Source organism: Gallus gallus, chromosome 2 (genome assembly GCF_016699485.2).
Source record: "Gallus gallus isolate bGalGal1 chromosome 2, bGalGal1.mat.broiler.GRCg7b, whole genome shotgun sequence".
NCBI lineage: Eukaryota > Metazoa > Chordata > Aves > Galliformes > Phasianidae > Gallus > Gallus gallus.
Window position 1 is genome coordinate 47915228 of NC_052533.1, and position 21983 is coordinate 47937210.

The 21983-nt window shown below is 44.3% G+C and overlaps 1 protein-coding gene across 1 annotated transcript; it reads right to left on the bottom strand.

Annotated features, from left to right (window-relative positions):
* Positions 1–2860: 2860 nt before the first annotated feature.
* On the bottom strand, positions 2861–18757 carry FKBP9 (FK506 binding protein 9). The gene is made up of 10 exons (NM_204847.3): positions 18397–18757; positions 15448–15593; positions 14835–15024; positions 13990–14135; positions 12879–13068; positions 11084–11229; positions 9600–9786; positions 7653–7798; positions 5924–6087; positions 2861–4498 (listed from the first exon to the last, which is right to left on the bottom strand). The coding sequence occupies exons 1-10, from the start codon at positions 18648–18650 to the stop codon at positions 4316–4318; spliced, it is 1752 nt and encodes a 583-aa protein (NP_990178.3). The 5' UTR covers positions 18651–18757; the 3' UTR covers positions 2861–4315.
* Positions 18758–21983: the final 3226 nt, after the last annotated feature.

The following is a 21983-nucleotide window of genomic DNA, read 5'->3' on the forward strand; positions in this document are numbered from 1 at the left end:
GTGTGTGAAAGGCGGCCGATACCGCGGCCCTGCAGCACAGATGAGTCAGCAACACGCAGATACCAGCACAGGATCCTTGTGGCACCAGGTGTAACAAACATTTCCCTGGTAACCCGACTATCAGTGCAGTGCAGGGAGCAGGTCTGGTCTCTCGGTGTCCTGTTCCTGAGGCAAGACTGTCCCACGTTCTTGTCCAGCATGCCTCAGGAATTCATATGAATGCACTGATTCCTCCCTTCACATCTTTTCCTCAACCTCACCCACCCCCACAGGAAGCAAGTCATCACTCCTTCAGTGGGATCATCCAACCCAACCACAACAGAAAATGAGGCCATAGGGAAAAGCATTAGGCAGCATCCTTAAAAACAATTATGTCAAAGGACCTTCAACAACATCTTAGTCCAAATCACTCAAATCAGTATGCAGCTTGCTAGAGCCTGGGCAGCAGCAGAAGTGCCTGATGATTTTGGGAAAGCACCTGCTGGCTTTCAGTTCCCGATGTGGGCACTGAAAACTCTGCCTTGTCAAAGGATTTTGGATCCATCAACCGTTTCTCAAGCACCATGTGAGCAAAACTTACCCCTTGCCTGCAGGCAGATGGACAGTGAATTGTCACTCACCAAATATTCACAGACAAGCGACAATCACTTAAAAGGACTTTTACCCTTCTGCAAGCAAGCAGGTAAGTTAAGCTCTCCAGCAAACTTCCTTCTATCATGAAGCCATACCGGTCTCAGAATCTGTGTTAGGGCACCAAGCCTACTCAGCTCTTTGCTGGCACATCAGAGCAACTAAGATTCGTTGATGCAGCAAACACAATCACCTGGTAGAACCCATTTCCTGGGAAAAGGGTGTCTGCTCGTCAACGAATTTGCTTGTGAAATGCCACATGTACAGCTTTCCAGAAACAAAGCAAAGAACAGTTGCTTACGTGAACATCCTGAACCAGGAAGTCTGCTTTTAAAAACCTACATACTGCTGATTATCAATCTCATCTCACGACTCGCTGCCAGCTCTATCTTACTTACATGGGAATTAAAAGAAAGCACTAGATGCATTTTTAAATACACTTGACATTTTCAAAATCCCACTGTTCTGTCCCTGATGCATTGGCTGGCAATAAGAGCTGTCAGTTACCTCTCCAAAAGCATGAGCCAACAGCACACCATGTTTACTGCTAACAAAATTAACACAGCAACCACAGGTTAAAACTATCCTCCAGCAAGTCTGCTATTCACCATATGTCTTCCTGAATCAGATTTCTGGCAATGACATCTCACAGCCCTGCACGTATACTTCATCTGTTAATCTGAAGGAAAGTATGCATGTATAAATATATACACATACACACACTCACACATTTCCCATCAAAAACCTAATTCTAAAGTTTAAGGAGTAAGCAGCAATGTCAGGTGAATTTAAAACTTTTTTTCCCTTCTACTCACAATATCTCTTCTGTCTGTAGCAGATGCCCAAGGTCAAGTATTTGGGATCCCTACCTAGCTAAAAATGTTTCCCCTACCTGACTGGCTGTTGCAGACAGCTCAGATGTCCTCTTACTGTCAAATACAAATAGTCCTGAGCTGAGCCCAAGACTTATACCCAGTGCTACCTAAAGATTCTTTAATCTGAATGTTTCTTCTCACCAAAAAAAAAATGCAACATTTGAGTTCAGCAATTGCAAAACTCATGATTGAGTTTTTGAATATACTTAGAACACATGGAGCCATACAGCAGGAAGTATCTCTGTCATATGAAGACTGAAAAAATGTTTAAAAAATACCTGAATCTTTCTGGGTACACACTTGCATTTCTTTCCTTTTCCATTAGCAGTGTTACAAACCAGTAGGTGTTTACCAACCTTGGCTGCAGACTGCCCCTCCCATCAAGGAGACACAACAGGAGCCAGCTGCCCTGCTCTGGGAGTCGCACCTGGCTCTTCCATAGAGGAGCCACAACAGCCTGGCTTTGGGAGAGCCTCTAACTGACTAAACAAGGCCATTTTCAACCAGTTACTGATGATATTTAAAGAGTTGTTGTCTATTTTTCCAAAACAAGTTATCTTAGGTATGTAAAGAAGTATCTTATATATATTACACAAGAAACAGAAGGCTCTGAGAAGACCTTACAGCGGCCTTCCAGTACCTGAAGGGGCCTACAGGAAAGCTGGGGAGAGACTTCTTATAAGGGCAGATAGTGACAGGATGAGGGGAAATGGTTTTAAACTGGAAGAGGGTAGATTTAGACTAGACACCAGGAAGAAATTCTTTACTCTGAGGGTGGTGAGACACTGGAACAGGTTGCCCAGTGAGGTTGTGTGCCCCCTGGAAGCATTCAAGGCCAGGCTGGATGAGGCTTTGAGTAATCTGGTTTAGTGGGAGGTGTCCCTGTCTGTAGCAGGGGGTTGGAATGAGGTGATCTTAAAGGTCCCTTCCAACCCAAACCATTCTATGATTCTATGATCTAGTTTCTTTCCACTTTAAAAATGATTATACATTTTTGAGATAGAAAATGTTTTTTTTTTTCTAAATCCACCACAGGCCACCCCCTTTAACTGGATGGTGCCGTCAAGGGATTTATTTACTGCTGGGGCTGGGATGTGCGGTGGCTGTGCTCAGCTCTCATGGTCAACACCAGCACAATGTACCCGCCGAGCCTACGCTCCTTCCCCCAGGAACTGTTTGGTAACTGGTTGGTTGTACAACAGCTGCATAACGAGCACTTCTGTTTCTCTGTTGCTATCTCCAAGCTGCCGTAGACCTCTCCAGAGCTGGAAATAGTTTCTTTTCCCTGCAGAAAAAAAAACTAGAAGTAGAATGATTCTACTGCATCCGCACCTATCAAAATCCCAAGAAGAATATGTAATTAATCAACATTTTATTTAATAAAAAGATCAGTTATCCAACATTTAATGATATCAAATGCCAAAAATAGTTCACTGCTTTTTCCTCAACAACTGTATTAAAAACCAATACAAAATGTTTTTGCCCAATCAAAATACCAGTTTCTAAAGAGCATCTCAGGGAGCTTACAACCCACATGTACAGATGAAGAAAAGCAAGAAACTAGACACAAAGCATATAATGAAACACAACTCCCTTTCTACGTGTCTTTGACAGTGTTGCACTATACCTATTTGTGCTCTTTACATGTAAAGTACTGAGGGGGGGAACCATACAGCTTTCCAGGAAAAAAAAAATGGCTATTTAGCATATTTTTACATTAAACAGCTACAGCTACACTTAGAGCTTTCGTGGGTGATTGTATTAAGAGTTCATAATCTAAACAGCACTCCCAGGGCTCATCTGATATCGAGGGATACGCCAGAACATTTGCAGGTGTAAACAACGGGGTCTGTTCCTTGATTTTGTCACTGTCTTTTTGTTTGTTCGCCATGCCAGGCTGCTCTGCTGCATGAGCTCCACATGGCTCCTCAGCCTAACAATTCCCAAAATAGGAGGCAGAGGCCCAACACACAATCAGTTGTATCCAGTATTTATGACACTATTTAGACCCTGTAATACTAATATTTAAAGTCTAACAAAACTATAAATTAAGTTGCAACTATAAATGTTTGGGAATCACCCCCTAAAACAGTGAACACTGTTTTAACAGGCCAGCAAGAAGAGTCAAAGTTATTAAATACAACAGAGGGTGGCAAACTCACTTCATGAAGTAATAACCCTCCCCACACATGGATACAATTCTAGACCTGCTCACTTCACAGCTTAGGAAATTTTGCAATGGCGTGGTAATCATTTACGTGTTCTGCAATTTGCAGATGAAGAGCTCCCACTGGCAGATATTCCTCTGAGTTTGTTCCGTCACTGGAGAGAGCGCTCATCCCTTCTGAAAGGAAATGGGATCAACTACTGAAAATTTGTAGTTATTTTCATGGGGAATATCTGATTTGTTCTCCTGCAGAAACGTTTCAGATACAGCGTGTTTCTTAACATTCTTTTTAAGGCACTCTGTAAGAATCTCCCCACCACACAGCCAAGTAACTGTATTGATCCACGATGACTTCTAATCTTTAACGTGAAAACAGACCGCATGCTTCACGATGCCATGTTTGGCAGTACACTCTTTATCAGGTTACACATCCTCTCTTAAGGCACTTAAGACTGCTTTTTATTTTTACATACACCTAACAATTCCAACTGAAAATCTCCTCCTGTTTCAACAGTCTGCCCAGCACAATGCATGGGCACACACAGGCTGAGCACTAACCTTGTGGAAACACACTTGCTTAAACCCCTCCCAGTACACACGTCCTAAGAGTAGGCCAGCTCGGCACCCTTCATTCCTTTTAGCTTTACAGTTCATCGTGTCCCTCTTTGGCCTCTTGGTCCTTCAGCTTGAATTCTTCGGCGGTAACTTTACCATTTCCATCCCGGTCCTGATTGGTGAACATATTTTTGACGATCTTCTCAAAATCAAAACCAGGAGCTAGTTTTCCTTTGCCAGAATCAACCTGAGCTTGAATGTACTCTGAAAACTGCGTGGGAAAGGAGGAGAAAACAGCTCATTTAGAACAAACACTGAGAACTGATGAGATAATTAATTAAATTAAACTAATTAGGAGAGACACGAGATTAAATTGCACTATGTGGAGCTCAAGAGGAATTTCCTCACTTACTCCAACGATCGCTGGATTCACGATCAGAAAAGTTATTTCTCATCATTGTGGGTATTTTGTTTCAGTTTGTTATTTTTCCAGAATGTAGGAAAGATGAGTTGAACAAAAAGAGTGACTTTTAGGAACAGTTCTGTATGGAGAGAGGGTATCTAATTCTGCATGCTCACACAAGAAGTTTGCATCGGAAAACAAGCCTCCACCTGCAGCTTAAAAGATGGTGCACAAGAGAAAAGAATGAAACACAGAAATGAGAGCTGAAATATCAGGATACCATGCATTTTGTTAAAGTAGCTTCAGGCATTATGCCTTGCATTCAATTCCCGTAACTTCAATGAGGGGAAGAGTGATGAAAAGGTTGCCAGGTTACAAGTTTAGTTTTCCCTAAAAATCCTTTTCCTGACACATATGATGATGTTATTGAAGCTAATCAGACAGCTGGCAGAAGTCATACTTCTGGCTTGCCATGAACAGAAAGCTCACAGTCAGCTTTCCTGATCACTGATCTCTACGGCACTACTTGCTAAATAAGCTTCAGTAACGAGAACTCCTTTTGACATTCATTTATACTCTTTGGGCCAAGCGCCCTCTGGTCTCCTGAGCTCTTCCCTTCTCTCCTTGCCAGGTGACCAGGAGGACATGACAGGGAAGACTAGAGAATTAAAAACAAACGAACAAAATTCCTCAGTTAAGAGAAAACTGAGAAGAAGACCTCACAGAGATTTATATAATCAAAACTGGCATGGCAAAGAGAAGAGAATTTCCATTAGGGCACTGAGTGACATTCTCACACTGCAGATTTGAAGAGTATGTGAGGGGAAGGACTTGTTCATTGCATGGCACACCATTCACCTATGGAGATTCCAGAAGTGATTAGACTGCTCCTGGATGCACTACTGCAAGCTAATCTTTGTCTCAAGATTTCACCAAAAACCTTCAGTGAGCAGACACTGTGAAGGATGATATATTGAAGGATCACTGAATGCTAGCCTTGCCTATTATGCCCGTTCCCTACAGATCTTATGTTGACCACAGGAGACAATAGCACACAGTCTTAAGTACTATGGCCATTCCCGTTTGTTTGTTTGCTTGTTTTCCTTACTTCTCCCTCTAGAGCTAAATAACTGTATTTAAACAGACATAGTGGCTTCCTGTTAACTTGAAAACACTCATGATGTGAAAAAAGGCAAGCAAAGTGAAGCAAAGACCCCATTCTTCAATATCTGAGCACCTTGGTGATGGCAGTGGGAGAAAACCATTGGAATTATTTTCACTGCCTTAGCTTACCTCTTCCAAAAGAACCTCTCCATCATGATTCTGGTCTATTTCTTCAAAAAGATTGGAAGACACTTCACCGTTCCATACAAACATGTATCCTTCAGGCAAGCCAGACACCAGCTCCAGCAGTTCAATGTCAAAAACTAACACAGCACTACCAGGCACTTCTCCTTCTGTCCCAACAAATGGCAAAGAGAGGTATTTATACTCTTCAGTGTAAGTGAAGACATTTGCTTTTAATACGTAATTATATTTCTCTTCTGTCTCCAGTGAGTTCTTTTCTACTGTGATCCCCAAGCCCTGGGATTCCAAGCCCAACAAACCCTCCTGCTCCCTTCAGCAGAGGTGAATATAAAGGAAGAATTCAGAATGAAACCGGGTCCACATTTATTTAATTAAGAAGTAAAAATTGAAGGAATTAATTTATCTTACCAATACACTGCATATCAAGGTGTTAGTGACATACTCACATACATACACATACGTACTGCAGTGTTGTAACAGCTGGGTATATTGCCTCAATTAAACTACAGAAGGAGCTTAATTTATCCTTGAAAAAGCAAAACAGAGGTCATCTCTAACTTTTATCCAGCAGCAACAAGAACAAGCTCTTCAGATTTGTGGGCATATGTCAAAGCACTGACAATCATGTGATGTTTCAAACCATGGATATCAAATACAATTAGTATGATGCCAATTACCTACCACTGGTATATTCATAATGGGTTTTTAACATAACAGATTTTTTTTTCCATTGTGTAAGGTATTTTTCAATGTATTATATATAACTACATAACCTTGTACAATGGTATAAAATGTCATACATTTGTAATACTCATATTACTTCATAATTCTCATGGAAACCAGGTACAAGTAGAAAAGCCTCCTTATCACTTATCACAAATTAATTCTCCATTAAGCCTGAAGTTTGGCGCCTGGCAGTTTTTATTAAATACAAACTGTTCTGGAGACATTCAAAGAGCATAGCTACTTTGCAACTGTTTCCATATTAAACCAGAGCTTTTTGCTTCAGAATCTCCTGGTAAGACCCCTTTCCCTCAGTTCTTTAACTATCAAAGTTCTTGTCACTTTTACATTGTTCTTTCTAATTACTGTTGTCCTGTCATTAAAAAATTGATAAACCTCAATGATCTAAAACATGGATTTTCCAAGGTGCCTGAAATGTTTTCTTCCTGGGGTTTCAACAGTGGCCATAAATTGTTGCACATTTTACTCTACATAACTACAGAACTACATTACACTACATTTTACACATTAACATAAAATGTTACACATTTTACATGGTTTCTGAATTTTGAGTTTTCTTTGAATTTTCTAACACGTTAGCGCTGAGCTTCGGTTGTCTTTTGTACACAGCATAGCGAGTACCCATTCCCTATCAGTGAGAACAGTGTTTACGTCCCTCTGCAACACCAGAGTGCCTGGAGCTTTCCATTTTGACAAAGCAACATTACTGGAGCATGTGTTAACCTTTGTACTGGGATACTCTCTACACTGGCCACAGCAATAGCATGACTTAAATGCAACACAGACAGTATGTTCCTTTCAATAGGGAATGGGGGCAATGTCTAAAATAATGAAATGAAAAAACTCTAAAAAATCATGTTCAAGCAGCAAAGAGCTACTCACCTTATATCCTAATACGCAGCAAGTAACAAAACCTGCATACATGCTCCAGAGATCCTAAGTGGATGTGCAATAGGTTTCACTTACTTACCCACTCCGTCTTCTCCATAACCAAGATGAGGTGGTATAACAACTGTCCGTCGCTCTCCAACACACATATCTTGAAGGCCCATGTCCATCCCTATCACCACCTGTCCGGATCCCAGAACTATGTTGTAGGTCTTGCCAAGACTGTGTCTGGAGCAAGGGGAGAAGGAAAAGAACAAAAGTCAACATATTGTAGAGAATTTCTATTATTCAGAGCTACCACGTAAGTAGCAGTTTCTAATTAGTGTTCTGTCTTTGCCAAGAATTAATTTCATGCCCAATGCTCTGTTCTACCAAGCAGTTACCTGAAGCTCTTCTCAAGGCAGCAAGACATAGACAACATCAAACAGAAGTGTCCCAGCTGTTGATAAGTCATCTGGTATTAAAATTCTAGGTTTCTTGAAAGAAATCCCATTAGAATGATTCACCCTGCCAATTAACCACCCAAAGTAGTTTATCGCTAAGCAAGATGTTCTGCCTCTCAAATATTTTCAACTAATGATGTTGGCTTTTTTAGTAGATCTAAGAACTCCAGATGTATGTACATTTGTCCCACAGCTACAAACCTATGAAGACTGGGATACATTCACATACATCAGCCATTCCATTAATATTAATCATTCACTATAACAAGTGAATTATCAAGGCAGCTGGAAAGTATAAGAGTACTACTGTTATTTAACATTATCATTTTTCAAATTATGCTTTGTTGCTCTAGCTTATTCCTAAAATTAGTAATTATCAAGAGAGAACCTAGAAGATAAGCATATATTGTAACTCTAAAAGAAGAGTGCGCTGTGTTAAGACTTATTACATAGTATGCACCACATCAGCAGGATCCTTTCTTCTGACAGTCTCCTGTCTTTGGTTATTTGGCTTGACTTTACCATTGCAGGACATGTTTTTTTTACAACAGAGTGTTATTTGCAAAGAAAACAATTCAGTGGATAGCAGGCCCGTCTTAAATTTAGAACTGTGAGATTCACGATCTTTGATGCTCTATGAACTGCATTCGTTGGCTCCTGCCACAAAATGAGAAGTGTGCATTTCTACCACATAAAAGGTGTTTTGTATACATGGTGTTACTTGCATACATACCTGACTACAGCAATAACATCATGTGCTTCGACATAAGCCAGCTTTTCAGCTCTGCAAGCTATTGTGTGAACTGTGAAAACTATGCACTGCTTCCTATAATAATTATGACCAGTTTAAAAATAGCTTTTTCCAACTTCCTTTCCAAAAATAAAATATTATTTAGATGACTAATGCTATCCAAAAGGCAACAGAAGCTAGCAAAAGTATTGAAGCTGCAGCAAACAGTGCTGTGGGCTTACTTTAGTTGAATATGAGAGACTGGAGCAGTCTCTGCTATCCTCATAAACCTACTGTCAACAGGAAGGATGAAGAGGAACATTATAATCACAGCAACGACCTGATGATAATTTCTCCACGCTGCCACGTATTTTAACAGTACAGCTGCACTAAGGAAAACCAGCACCCATGTGCGGTACAGACATGATGATGACTACTTACTGTACAACACCCTGAAGCTAGCTCTAACAGGACCACACCGAGTGCCTCTACAAGACCTCTCTCAGGAGCACTGAACCAACAGAGTGCAAACTCTACCCAGGAAACTGGATAGTTTGTTTACACAGAGCCCTGTGCCGTTCTGGTATGATGGGCCCAGATTCCTGAATTTGCCATTTGAACAGTCTGTCATGCAGACAATCATTGCATTGCTCTGCCTGTAGTGTTTACGCTCTTTTCTGGCACATTCCTACATCCTCTTTGTTCCTGGCTCTCTCACTACGATAGACTGCCTTCCTTCTCCTATACATCTTAGGCAGGCAGACATAAAAATACAATCTATGTAATAGCTTTTCAGGCTATTCACTCTGCCTTCACCGCTGCCAGAGCCATTTTCTTTAATGGGTCATATACTTACGTCGAGACTAGCAGAGTGCCATCCAGGAGCGAAGCATTGTAGTGATACTTCAGGTAATCTCCCTTCTTACTCAGTAGGCTGCAGTTGGAAGGTTTGTAGTTAACAGTAATGCTGACTGAATCAGAGGGGTTGTGGAAGTCAGCCACATGGATGTCAAAGACCAGCACCGCAGACCCAGGAATCTTGCCTAGATAAGAAGCAAATTAGGCAAGTAGGAGGAAAAGAAATGGTACCCAAAAAGTCGTATGATGACCAGGTTCTGTACCCAGTAGGAGTATTAATTCCCTCTACGTCCACTACTGAGTTATTTTGCTCTTCTTGTTCAGAATTAAAGGATTACATCTCCTCTACAAGCAACAGATGCAAGTTTCATCCAGTGTAGGAAAGAGAATCGGTAGAAAAGCACTGAGTTTGCACTCAGTTCCATGATGAAGGAAAAAAATATTCATTATTCTGAACTGGAAAACTACTCAGAAATGAAGCAATAAGCACGTATTTTCCTCTGACCACCCTAAATGAGACTGCTATTTGTTTCACACATCAACTCATTATCGATCATCAGAATTCTCATAGGATTTCTCAAGCTTCAAGGAATGCCACTGTGTCTTAAAGGTTACATTTTCCTAATACGTGCTGATAGCAAGCAACTTCTTCCCCCCTACCCAGGATAATGTGTAATTGCATTACCAGCAATGGCAGCCACATCCAAAGCCAGCAATGAGTTTTGTTGGTAAGGAGCTTAATTCCCAAAATCAACAGCCCAGCATTTGTGTTCACAGAACAGAGGCTTTTCTTCTAAGTCACTTTTTCCAAATATCAACCCCGGAGGTACCTTTTAAAATACCAGCCACAAAACTGTGATTGGCTAGAAGGATTATCATATTCAACCTCTCACAGCAATCCTTTTAGTACTAGTAGGTCTTCCCAAAGGAATTTTAATTGTATGTTATACATACACAGATACTTTGCTGTTACATGCATCCACCGTTTACAGAGGCGGCTTAGGTGTCCACAAAACCTGTGGCTGTGGAAGGAATGGGGAAGAAAACTTAACACAGTTAATTCCTTTAGCACACAGCACTTGTTAAGACACATAGGAAGGAATCTGACTCCGCAGCGCTGCAGAGTTCCTGGCACCCGAGTACCAATCTGTCTGAAACACTGATCATCCAAATGATTTCAGGTCACCAAGTACCAATCTGCCTGAAACGTTAATTATCCAAATGATTCCAGGTCACCAATTACATGAGAGATTGTCCTGCATTCCTATTGTCCTGCCTATTGGGTAATTAAAGCAATTTTGCACATTCTGGGTGTTATCCTGTCAATTGCATGCCCACAAGTTAACAGATTCATTTATAAGCCTTTTGAACGCCAAAAAGTTGGAACAAAATACTTTATATATCTTAACTACATACAACTGCACTGAACAGCAAAGGAAACATCATTAATTACGGAATTCTTGAATGAAAAGTCAATCTCACCTCTTCCTTCTTCTCCATATCCAAGGTGAGGGGGGATTATTATTCTTCTCCTTTCACCAGTGCAGACACCTAGCAAGCCTTCATCCATCCCAGCAATCACATAACCCTTCCCCACGTAGGTGTCATATGTACGATTTCGCGAGTAGCTGTGGAGAAGTATTTGCTTTTTTAGCAATGGCAGGTGCTCAAGAGAGTACAGAATCTTGCAATCTTGCAACACAATTCTTAAACCAGTTAGGTCAAACATGTGGTCATTAACCATCACGAGAGAGACACAATGCAATCATCATGAATGTAGGCCACCAAGTTTCACGAGTCAGTGATGCATACATGTCATTAATTACCCAATAGTGGGACCCTGGCTTGTTTGCAAATGCATCCCTACTATATACTGAACAAAATCTCGCCTATGTCTGTACTTTATTACAACATGACATTTGTTGAGTTTAAATTGCTGGAAAAAAACAAAGTTTTCTCCTTTAAATTTTCCCCTGCTCTAACCCTATTTTCATAAGTGCTTAGCAAGATATATTTCAGGTTCATTTTTGTGAGACACCTACCTCATTTTGCAACCACAGCTATGCTGTTGAACTGCTACAGGCAGGAGGTAGAATAAATAAGTTCTCCTGAGATGCACAGCATTAAAATGAGTCATGACAACAAAACAGTATCAACATTATCCCTCCCTTCTTAACTATTCCAATCACTTAAGTGTTGGTTTAAGAATATGCTTCAGCACCTAGGTTAAGAGTGAAACAAGCGTACAACAACAGATGATAATGTTTACTAGAAGAATGTGTCTGTCTTCTGCCTTTCTTTGAGGCACGGTACATGAAGGCAAAACACAAAGAGGAGAAGGCAGAAAGGTTTTAATTCATCTGTATGAGGTAACTCTGGGATAGAAGGAGATCAATACAGAACCTTAGTTAATTCAGGGGCTTGCTGAACTGCTCTAAGTCCAGACCGCCTTGGCTGAGCTTCCCAGGTTCTTTCTGCAGCTGAATATTGCAGAGAATGAAACAAATGAAAAGATTATTAGACATCTTGACCCCAGCCATTACCTGTGTTTTTGGAATGCTCCCTGTACTAGTGACCTTTCTTTTTTCCTGGCCAACTCCAAGGCTTTCACTAACTATTGCTAGCCGCTCTATTTCTTCCTAGGCTTGTTAGACCTGGCCTTTCTTATTAATTCCGCAAGAAGCCAGGATATGACACTTTAATCATGACCCTTTAATATGAATATGAACAGGATATGACACTTTGAAGATGAAGTGACAGTGAACCTTCTTCCTTTATCACAGAAACTGTGTTGATGAATTGCGTCTTGAAAGGCGCCAGCCTTCAAAATGTAGACAGCTTTCAAATAGAGAAGAAAGGCTTCAGAGATTAACCTCCAACTAGCCACGAGATCACTGACCTACAATTCTCAGGACATAAAAATAAAATAGGAATCATATTGATTTTCTCTCTCTTCAGTAGTATTACCTTCTTGGCATATCAACTCAGTGGAGCAAAGACTATTCAAGCATGCATGTCTGAAGCATGTAGAGCTTCATCAGATGGATCTCAACCTCTAGATGGCGTCTCTGATACTGCCAAAAGACAAAATAGGCCTCTGTCTTTTGAGTTTTAAAAAAAGCTCTAGGAGTGTTTTCTTTTAATACAAGAGGACTCCAACTCCATTCAAAATTTTCAAAAAGGAAGGAATAGCGAAGAGTTTCACAGAAGTATATAATGGACAACACAGACAAACCAAGTTAGAAATGGAATCTGTGGTGCTAAACAGTTTGGTTACCTGGAATCAAACAACGTGCCATCCAAAAGCGTGCCATTGTAGTGGTATCGGATGAAGTCTCCTGTTTGGGTTCTTCGCTCACAAGATTCCGGCACAAGCTGGTTCTCAATAGTAATACCATCTTTAGGGTTATGGAGATCTAACAAAACCACGTCAAAGACAAGAGAAGCTTGGCCAGGGATCTCCTTACCTGAAAATGACAGCAGAAAGCTGGTAAGACAGAGCACATGTTCTACAGGGAGCTTAAGCATTCTTGCTGAAGAAAAACACTGCCAAATCAGGCACTTCACCTTCTAAAATAAATCAGCATAATCTGCTTCTAGTCAGTCATTCTATGTGTGGGTTTGTCACTTAATTCTCTCATTCAGTTATTTCCTCCTGTTCCTATAGTGCCTGCCACTGTCTCACCAAAAACAAGGCTCTTTGGTAATGCTCACCTTAGTCACTGTATGCCACTAAGTCCATCTGAGTTCCATGTTTTAAGCTACCACTATTTCCAACACACTTTATGAATAAAGTGCCTAAAATATCCATTAGGATACAGATATGGTACATCTGCTCTTCCTCTCCTGTTAATACCAAAACAGGAGACTACACGATGGAAGTTGAAGATGGATAAATTGACTCTCTCAGTAAAAAAATAACTCTTCACCAACACACAAATAAAAAATAACATTATAATCTTCGTGTATCAGTGAGCTCAAGATCTTGTCAAAATTTCATAACATAGCCTGTGTATTTCTGTTTTCTGCTCTCTGTGGCAGCCTTTGGAAGAATTATGCAGTCACCTGACTACTATTTTTTGGAGCCATTGTTAACTTTAACTGATATTCTCTAAATGAAATTAGATTTCAGTATGTAAAGATTACAATTTGTACCAACAATATGTTAACTAACCAATGTACTGCTCATGTTAAAAATAAACCTTATAATCAGTTACATCCCATACATAACACATTTATATCCTCTCTTTCCATCACTTTGTTCCCTTTGTCTGAAATCAATAGTCATGACCATGACCATTGACCATGAATTTAAAATAGTCAAAGCTCAAGTTTGCTTTAGAATATATAGATGGCTCAGATTAACAAAAAAAAAGAACAACTTTTACCATCTCCTTCTTCTCCGTATGCCAGGAAAGGTGGTATCGTGATAATGCGCTTCTCCCCTATGCACATTCCCAAGAGACCCTGATCCATTCCAGGAATCAGCCACCCAATTCCCACATAGGTATCGTAAGTTCTCATCCGATTATGGCTAAAAATACAAAACAAACAAACAAAAAAGAAAAAGCCAACACACAACTCAGATCTGCAGGCAGGAACAATATTAATCCCCAGTAGCCAACCACTAAGCACGATATATGTCACAATTTGCTGCACATTATTAACATCAACATTGCTCGTTAATTTATCAAGGTCTTGCTGCCTAGCATTTCCCAGAACACTCAGCTATCTCAGAAACCTAGCAGAGGTTTTGAAAACTTACTTACAAATAGAATGGCAGCTGTTGTTAAAGCATCATTTTCTGCAGGACTTTAATGAAGGACACATGCTGCACATTTAAAATCTCAAAATAAACGAGTTAATAGCTCGATTTCTTTTAGACCTCTGCCTGCTTAACTTATAAAGCTTGTATGTAACATGAACTGCTATCCTGCAGTGGTGATACTATTAGCTGACTGCAGTAGACAGTAATACAGCTACGGGCTGCTAATACCTGTGCAGAAATTATACAGCTGTTTGTTTTATTGGTCTGAGTCAGTACAGCTGTCCCACAGTCCCTGAATAAATTATTTTTATATGATGCTAGCCTTAATTTCTTGGGAAAACTCTCTGTGTTTCTGGTCAGATAGCACTAATTGCTACACCAACAGAGTGGGAGAAGAAGATGGTTTCACACGACTGATTCAGACACCTGCTAAAATACACAAGCACACACAACCCAGTTGCACACCTGGAATCAAAGAGAGTCCCATCTAAGAAGGTCCCATTGTAATGGTATCGTACAAAGTCGGACACCTGGACCCTCCGAGTGCACTTCTCAGGTTTGAAGTAAGTCTCAACCTGCACTTCATCTTCAGAATTCCAAAGATCTATCAGAAGCACATCAAAGTGGAGCACGGCATTGGGGGGTATCACACCAGCTGCAAAAGCAGAACACAATGGAGTTTATTTCCTGTTTTCCAAAGGGCAGCAATGTAAAGGGAATCAATCTGCACGTTCCCCAAGCAATCCGTGGTGCACAACTTCTTCATTTGCGGGTTTGTATCCCCCTGTTCCTTAATACTTCTGCAGCTGCACAAGGGGAGGAGGATCTGACAGCATGAACTGCTATCAACTACGTCCATCTGCCCAAATGACCTTGATCTAGCCCTTGTTATCCCCGTGAGTCTGCAAGCAAAGTGGCTTTTGTCACTGGCAAGACCTGGTGCAGACAGGCAATGGCAAAGCACAAGAAGCATTTGACAAAAAAATAGATACAAATAAACAGCTATCTGTAGCTAGCGGGGCTAGCAGCCTGAGAGTCCTCTGCAGTCCCAGCTCATCCTTCAGCACACTGTACTTACACACGCCTTCGCTTCCATAGGCGAGCTTGGGGGGTATTTTCACGAAGCGCCGCTCGTTGACGCACATGCCAACCAGGGCCTTGTCCATCCCAGCAATAAGTTGCCCTTTTCCCACAAACACGTTAAAAGTGGACCCCCTGTCATAGCTGCAAAGGGAAAAGCAGGGAAAAAAGGTCAGCGGGTTCATTTACTGACTTTTCTGCTGGTTTTTGAGAGGTTATCTGTACCTAGTTCGCCCTTTGCCTGTTAGCCTGAGGTTACTGAGAGGCAGCTGCTAAGGGAGCAATCGATTCCAGGTGTTCCTGAAGCTCCAGCCCACCCTTCCCTCTGTTGGCTGCTCGCCGCTCATCTGACACACATCCCAACGCTGTGCCATGGACACTGTAGGCACCCAAAGCCCACACCTACCAACAATTAATTTATACACCAGTGCTAGGAGCAGCACTGAAAAATTCAGGACAAAAGAGAAGGTTAAATGCTGCTGCAGGATGTGAAAGGATGGCTGCTCTCACAATAGGATCTCAACATGTCAACACTGGTATTCGACATTAAAAAACACTACACAAGACTGACAAGCTTCGCAACACGAGACACCATACTTGGTGGCTGTTAGAGCAAAGGGAAGAAGGTGCCTTTGAGACCTAACTGTGAAGTTTGCCCATCGGTTAACTATTTTCTCCACCACACACCCAGCTCTCATTTCACTTAATTTGAATAAAGAGCAAAAACTACAGCTGTGCGTTGAACAGCAAGTCGGCCAGATTGAAAATCTGTCTATCTGATTAAGAGATCTTCCGCTGCAAGAAGACACAAACATTCGAATGGCGAAAGAAGTTGTTCTGAAATGTTGAAGAAAGCCTCCCTCACGGTCCTGAAAGCAGCAAAGCATCAACACCAGCTTTGTCAGTCCTGCTGCTGCCCCAAGCCCCCACACCACCCCGTTCTGCTGGACCCAGCTTATTGCCGCTATTCATTTCTAAAGGAAAGTATAAACCTGTGTCGGGAAGCGTTCGAAAGCCTCATGCCTATTTCTAAGCTTTCACTATCCCAAATTCCTTTCACGATTTAAAGGAGGGTTTTTGTTTTTTTTTTTTTTTCACGTAGAAAGAAACATGGAAAAGAAAAAGGCCCCTGTTCTGCTGCAATGCTGGTGAGCAGCCAGCACTGCGATGCTGCAGGGGAAATGATGTCAAACCCTCCTTCGAGGACGCGGGTGTCACTCGCACAACACACTGAGCTCCCTCAACAGGCCGAGGTCCCAGCAGCCCCTCAGACGTTTCATTGGGAGCTCTCCGCTTCCTGGCAATTACTCCCCTGAAAACAGAGAGCCCTCTATAGGCAGCACTCATTTTCCGTGGCACAGATACTCTCGCTCGCCCGCAAGCATGGGAAGTATTTAAACAAGCTCCCGATAAAGCGGGGCATTGAGTTTGGGATGAACTTAAAACCAAAACGTTTTTTACTGTTTTTCTGTGGTTTTTTTCTTTTATTGTTTTTGCCAAAAATAAACCTGCAATTAAGAAACCAGCGGTGCAGAGCAGGAGCTGAATAAAGCAGGGAGTAGAGGGTGCAGCTCTGCATAACTGACCTGGCCGATCCCTTACAGCTCAGCAATACTGGGTTCTACCAGCAGAACTCACCACACTAACAGCAGATGCATAGGCAACTAAATTCAAGCTTAAGAACTCAGATCCCTTTGTGGCTGTGGAAATAAAAGCATTAATACCTGCAGGAAACAAGAACGAATAAAGAGGTGTATCAGTTAATTAGGTGAAACAGCTGTCACTGGAAGAGCTGGGAGTAGTGTGTTGGCAAGAGGAGAAGCGTTACTGCTTGGGAGCATCTGCACAGAACAGGAAGCTTAAGGCCCATGGACATTTTCAACAGCTGAAGAATTAGAATAAACCTTCCCTTACTTCAATGCCTGAGGGACTTAGATGAGACTGGCACTGTCACCAGCTATCAGCACTGCCATTTAGAGGGCCCAAGGGGACAGACAATGCACAACCCAGTCCCACCCCATACAATTCACACCCACGCCACCGGGAACGTGGAATGAAGCCCGGCCAACACCTCCATGCTCCACGAGCACACGCTCAGCCGTGGGGCCCAGGTGCGTAGCGCAGAGCAGAGCTCTGCAGGCACAGCTCGGCATATGAGAGGGGTGACCAAGGATGTCCGTGGATACAGCACGAACACATCTCTGAACAGGCGGCTGCTTCCCACTGGCATGCATTTTCAAGTGAGCAGGGAGCATGCTGCCCTCATGCAGAGCCATCCTGCAATGCAATGGGAGCCCTCCACAACCGCACTCTGCAGGACGATGATTTCCCTGGGGCATGGGGAAGATTAGCGAGATTACAGAGAAGAAAACAGGCAGCGAGCAGTACTGGTGTCCCTCTCGGTCTCCTGATCCCACTGTTTAGGCTTCCTGATCCCAAAACAACAGGAGGAAGGCGGCGAGGCGTTTCGCTGGAGATAGTCCACGTTGACTCAAGGATAATATACACAAACGTTTCTGAGCGAGCGCCGCTCCTGTGTTTCTGTTAGTGATGAATCTGAAAGCTTTGCATTCTAATAGGGCTAAGCCTCAAAAAGACGGAGGAAAGGCGCGGAAGGAAGCGGGCAGGAAATCCCTGGGCTCTGTGACGGGACACTGCTGCACACCAGGACATCCAGACGGCCCCGGAGCCCCTGGGGTAGCAGGGTGAACGCAGCAGAGCGCTCCAATCGCCCCAAAGCGGGCCCGACCGCCGCAGCGGTGCCCCCTCACCGGACCGCAGCCCTCCGGCCTTCCTCCCCCCTGCACAGACGCCCGCCGTGCGCGCCGCTCCACGCCGGACACCCACCCGACGACCACGACGGGCGGCGGGGTCAGGCCCCGACCTCCTCCCCGCGCCCCCCAGGCGGCTCGCTGCCTCCCTCCCGCCCCCGGGGCCGCACGCCGACCTGGAGTCGAAGCGGGTGCCGTCGGGGAAGGAGCCGAGGTAGTGATAGCGCACGAAGTCGCCGCGCCGCACGGCCCGCGGGCAGCGCTCGGGCACGAAGCGCCGCTCGACATGGACGTCGGCGCCGTCCCAGGGCGGCTGGGCGGCGGGCACCGGCGGCGCCTGGCAGGCCGCCCAGCTCACCAGCAGCGCCGGCAGCAGCAGCAGCGCCCCGCAGCCCACTCCTCGCCGCGGCACGGCCGCCGGCCCCGCCATGGAGGGCGGCGAGGGGGCAGCGGCGCGCACGGCGGCGGCGAGGGAAGGCGGCCGGCCGCGCCCGCCCCGCTCCTCCTCCCGCCGCGGCAGAACTTGCAAACGTGGATGCGGCGCCTCCGGCCCCTTTCCCCCACAATGCTCCCACCCGGGGCGGGGGAAGAGCGGGCGGGGCCCGGCCCCGCTTTAGGGACGGGGCGTGCGGCGCGGTGCCCCCAGCGCGACGTGGCGCTGCCCGGGTCCGTCCCGCCCCGCCCCGCCGCGCCCTGTCGCGGCGGGGAGAGGGGACCGCGGTCGGGTCTCGCCTGGCGCCGCGCCCGGGAGGCGCCAGGGCAAACCGCGGGGTCCGCGTTACCTGGAACGGTGCGGGTTCGGGATCGCCGCCCTCGTGTTCCCTCCTACATCAGCCTTCCAAAGGTACAGGTATTCAGAACACCCTGCCAGCTGAACCTTGCGGATGGCACAGAAAAATGACCTCGCAAACACCGAGTGGGATGCCGGGGCCCAAAAGAAGTGGGCGTTGATGTCAGCCGAGCATCACTTTCATGTGCATAGAGCACTTGGAGAAGCTACTGAAGTAGAATCGTAGAATCGAAGAATGGCTTGGGTTGGAAGGGACTGTAAAGACCATCTGTTTCCAACCCCTTGCCATGGGCAGGGCTGCCACACACCAGATCAGGCTGCCCAGTGCCCCATCCAGACTGGTGTTGAATATCTCCAGGGATGAGGCATCCACAGCGTCTCAGGGCAGCCTGTGATAGTGCCTCACCATCCTCTGAGTAAAGAATTTCTTCCTAACATCTAACGTAAATCTCCCCTCTTTTAGTTTAAAGCCGTTTCCTCTTGTCCTATCACTATTAGACTGTACAAAAAGTCAGCCTCTCCCTCCTGTTTATAAGCTCCTTTCAAGTACTGGAAGGCCACAGTGAGGTCCCCCCCAGTGCCTTCTCTTTTCCAGTCTGGAAACCCAGTTCCCTCAGTCTTTCCTCATAGGAGAGGTGCTCCAGCCCTCTGTTCATCTTCGTGGCCCTCCTCTGGACCTGCTCCAACAGCTCCACATCCCTCCTGTACTGGGGGCCCCAGGTTTGGATACAGTACTCCAGACTACCTTACCAAGGCAGAGTAGAGGGGGACAACCACCTCCCTTGCCCTGCTATGGCAGCAAATGCCTGAGCACCTCACCTGGGAGGGTCCATGGTCCTGGCTACATGCACCTGAGACAGTTGTTTGACAGCACCCACTCTGGCCACAGAGATGTGGCCAAATCTAATGTTTTTAAAGTGTTCTCAAATCTCTCATATAATACTAACATACTCCTAAGAAAAGGCCTTTTGAGGTGACCTAAGCAAAAGAAGTCAGCAGCTCAGGCGGCTATTTCAAGTCAACCAGGTTTGTGGTTACAATCATATTCTCATCCCAACGACAACCATGCTGCATGTTCTCTCTTTACAGCTCCGTGAAAGGACCTGGGGGTCGGCCTCTTCTCCCAGGTAATTAGCGATACTACAAGAGATGATGGCCTTAAGTTGTGCCAGGGGAGGTTCTGCTTGGATATTAGGAAAAATTCTGCTCAGAAAGAGTGGTCAAGCATTGAAACAGGCTGCCCAGGCAAGTGGTGGAGTCACTGTCCCTGGAAGTGTTCAAGAACCATGTAGACGTGGCACTGAGGGACATAGTGTGCATGGCGGGGATGGAGTGATGGTTGGACTAGATGACTTCAGAGGTCTTTTCCAACCTTAAGAATTCTGTGTTCCTATGATTCTAAATCAGCCCTGTGAAACAGTGCTTAGATGATCTGGCAACTGCTACCCATGTTGACGTTGGGCTGTATGGGCATGCTTCATTTTCTTAATTTTCTTAATTTTCTTCATTTTCTTAAGAACTCACAATTCACCACTTAAGCATGTTGACACAGCCAACGTGAAGATAAGGCTTACATTTGCCAATTCTTTTGGCCAACCAGTGACACATTCTTTATTTATGCCCATTTATTCAAGTTCTGTGAACTTAAAACAATTCCTTGGACTCAATTTATACTCAGTTTTGTTCTTGTTACCCGTCGCCTGTGTCAGTAACATTTCTCCATCTCTGATGTTGCTTCCACTGCCTCAGGACAGCTGTATGTTACAGCAGTGCATGTTGATGTCGAGGGGAGCCATTTCTCCATCCTGTTGTGGGCATAGATAGAGTGGTAGTGCTCAGCCAGGTGGATGTGGTTGCTCTCTGTCCTCCTTGTTTATCCTGGTAGCACAATGGCAGCAGAACACCAAAGGTACTGGGTATTTTTCTCAGAAATTCATTTTTAGTAGCTTACTTCTTTTTCAAAGCATACACATACACAGAAAGGGAAGACCTATTTGTACCTTAGTTTGTTTGAGCAGTAACCCAGCTTCCCTGCAGGCGTTCTGGGGGACACAGAGCATTATCAGATCACCTGCCCTGCAGCCAGCTCAAAGCACAGCACTGACTAATGCAGGGAGAGTGGGGGATAAGCACAGGCACATCTGAAACTCCTTCTCCTACAGCAAGGATTATCCCTCCCAGACCACAGTGCGAGGTGCAGCTAAGGTCCATTCTCCCTCTGAAAACTTTTCTTTGAGGAATCTTGCAGGCATGACATAAGATGAGGATTAAGTTGTTGGGATTCATGCCACTGCACACTGTCTCCCTTTGTAGGATGCTGTGTGCTTCATGTTCCAGGGGCTGCAGCTCTTCTAGCTTTGGGATTTGCTATATCAAATTAAAATATAATGCAAGGATCCGATGCAGTTCCCTGAGCCTTTTTAAGGGCAAGGAAGTACCAATACCAATTCTGATTCTCTACTTATGTATCACAGCAGTATTACTGTTCGAGCTCATCCAGTAGCTCAAGTACCAAGAATTTAGATAAGAAAATTCCTTCCCACTCAGCAGGTACAAATCATGTCTCGGGAGCACTGAGGAAAGCTAAGGAGCATGCTGATAAATCATTTCACATAAAGAATAATTTATGGGAACGTGGGAAAAGGAAATTAAGTCTCAGCATGAGTCTGAGGTAGGCAAGATGCTGCCTGAGTGTAACCTGAGATCCTGCTCTGTTCCCTGGAATGTGCTCGAAGCTGAGCAGGAGACAGCTGCGAGGTGCTGGGCCTAATGGAAACGAAAACATCTGCAGTACATTCACTCACAGAAATACAGGGGGGGGGGGTTGTGACTAGTGAAATGTTCTGCTGTGTAGCCTTTGAGCTTATCCAGTTCTTAACCACTGACTGTTCTCATCACCCATCACGGAGCTGAGACTGCAGGCCTGAAGATCCAGTCCCGAGGTGCCGGAGGTGTATATTGTGATTTGACCTG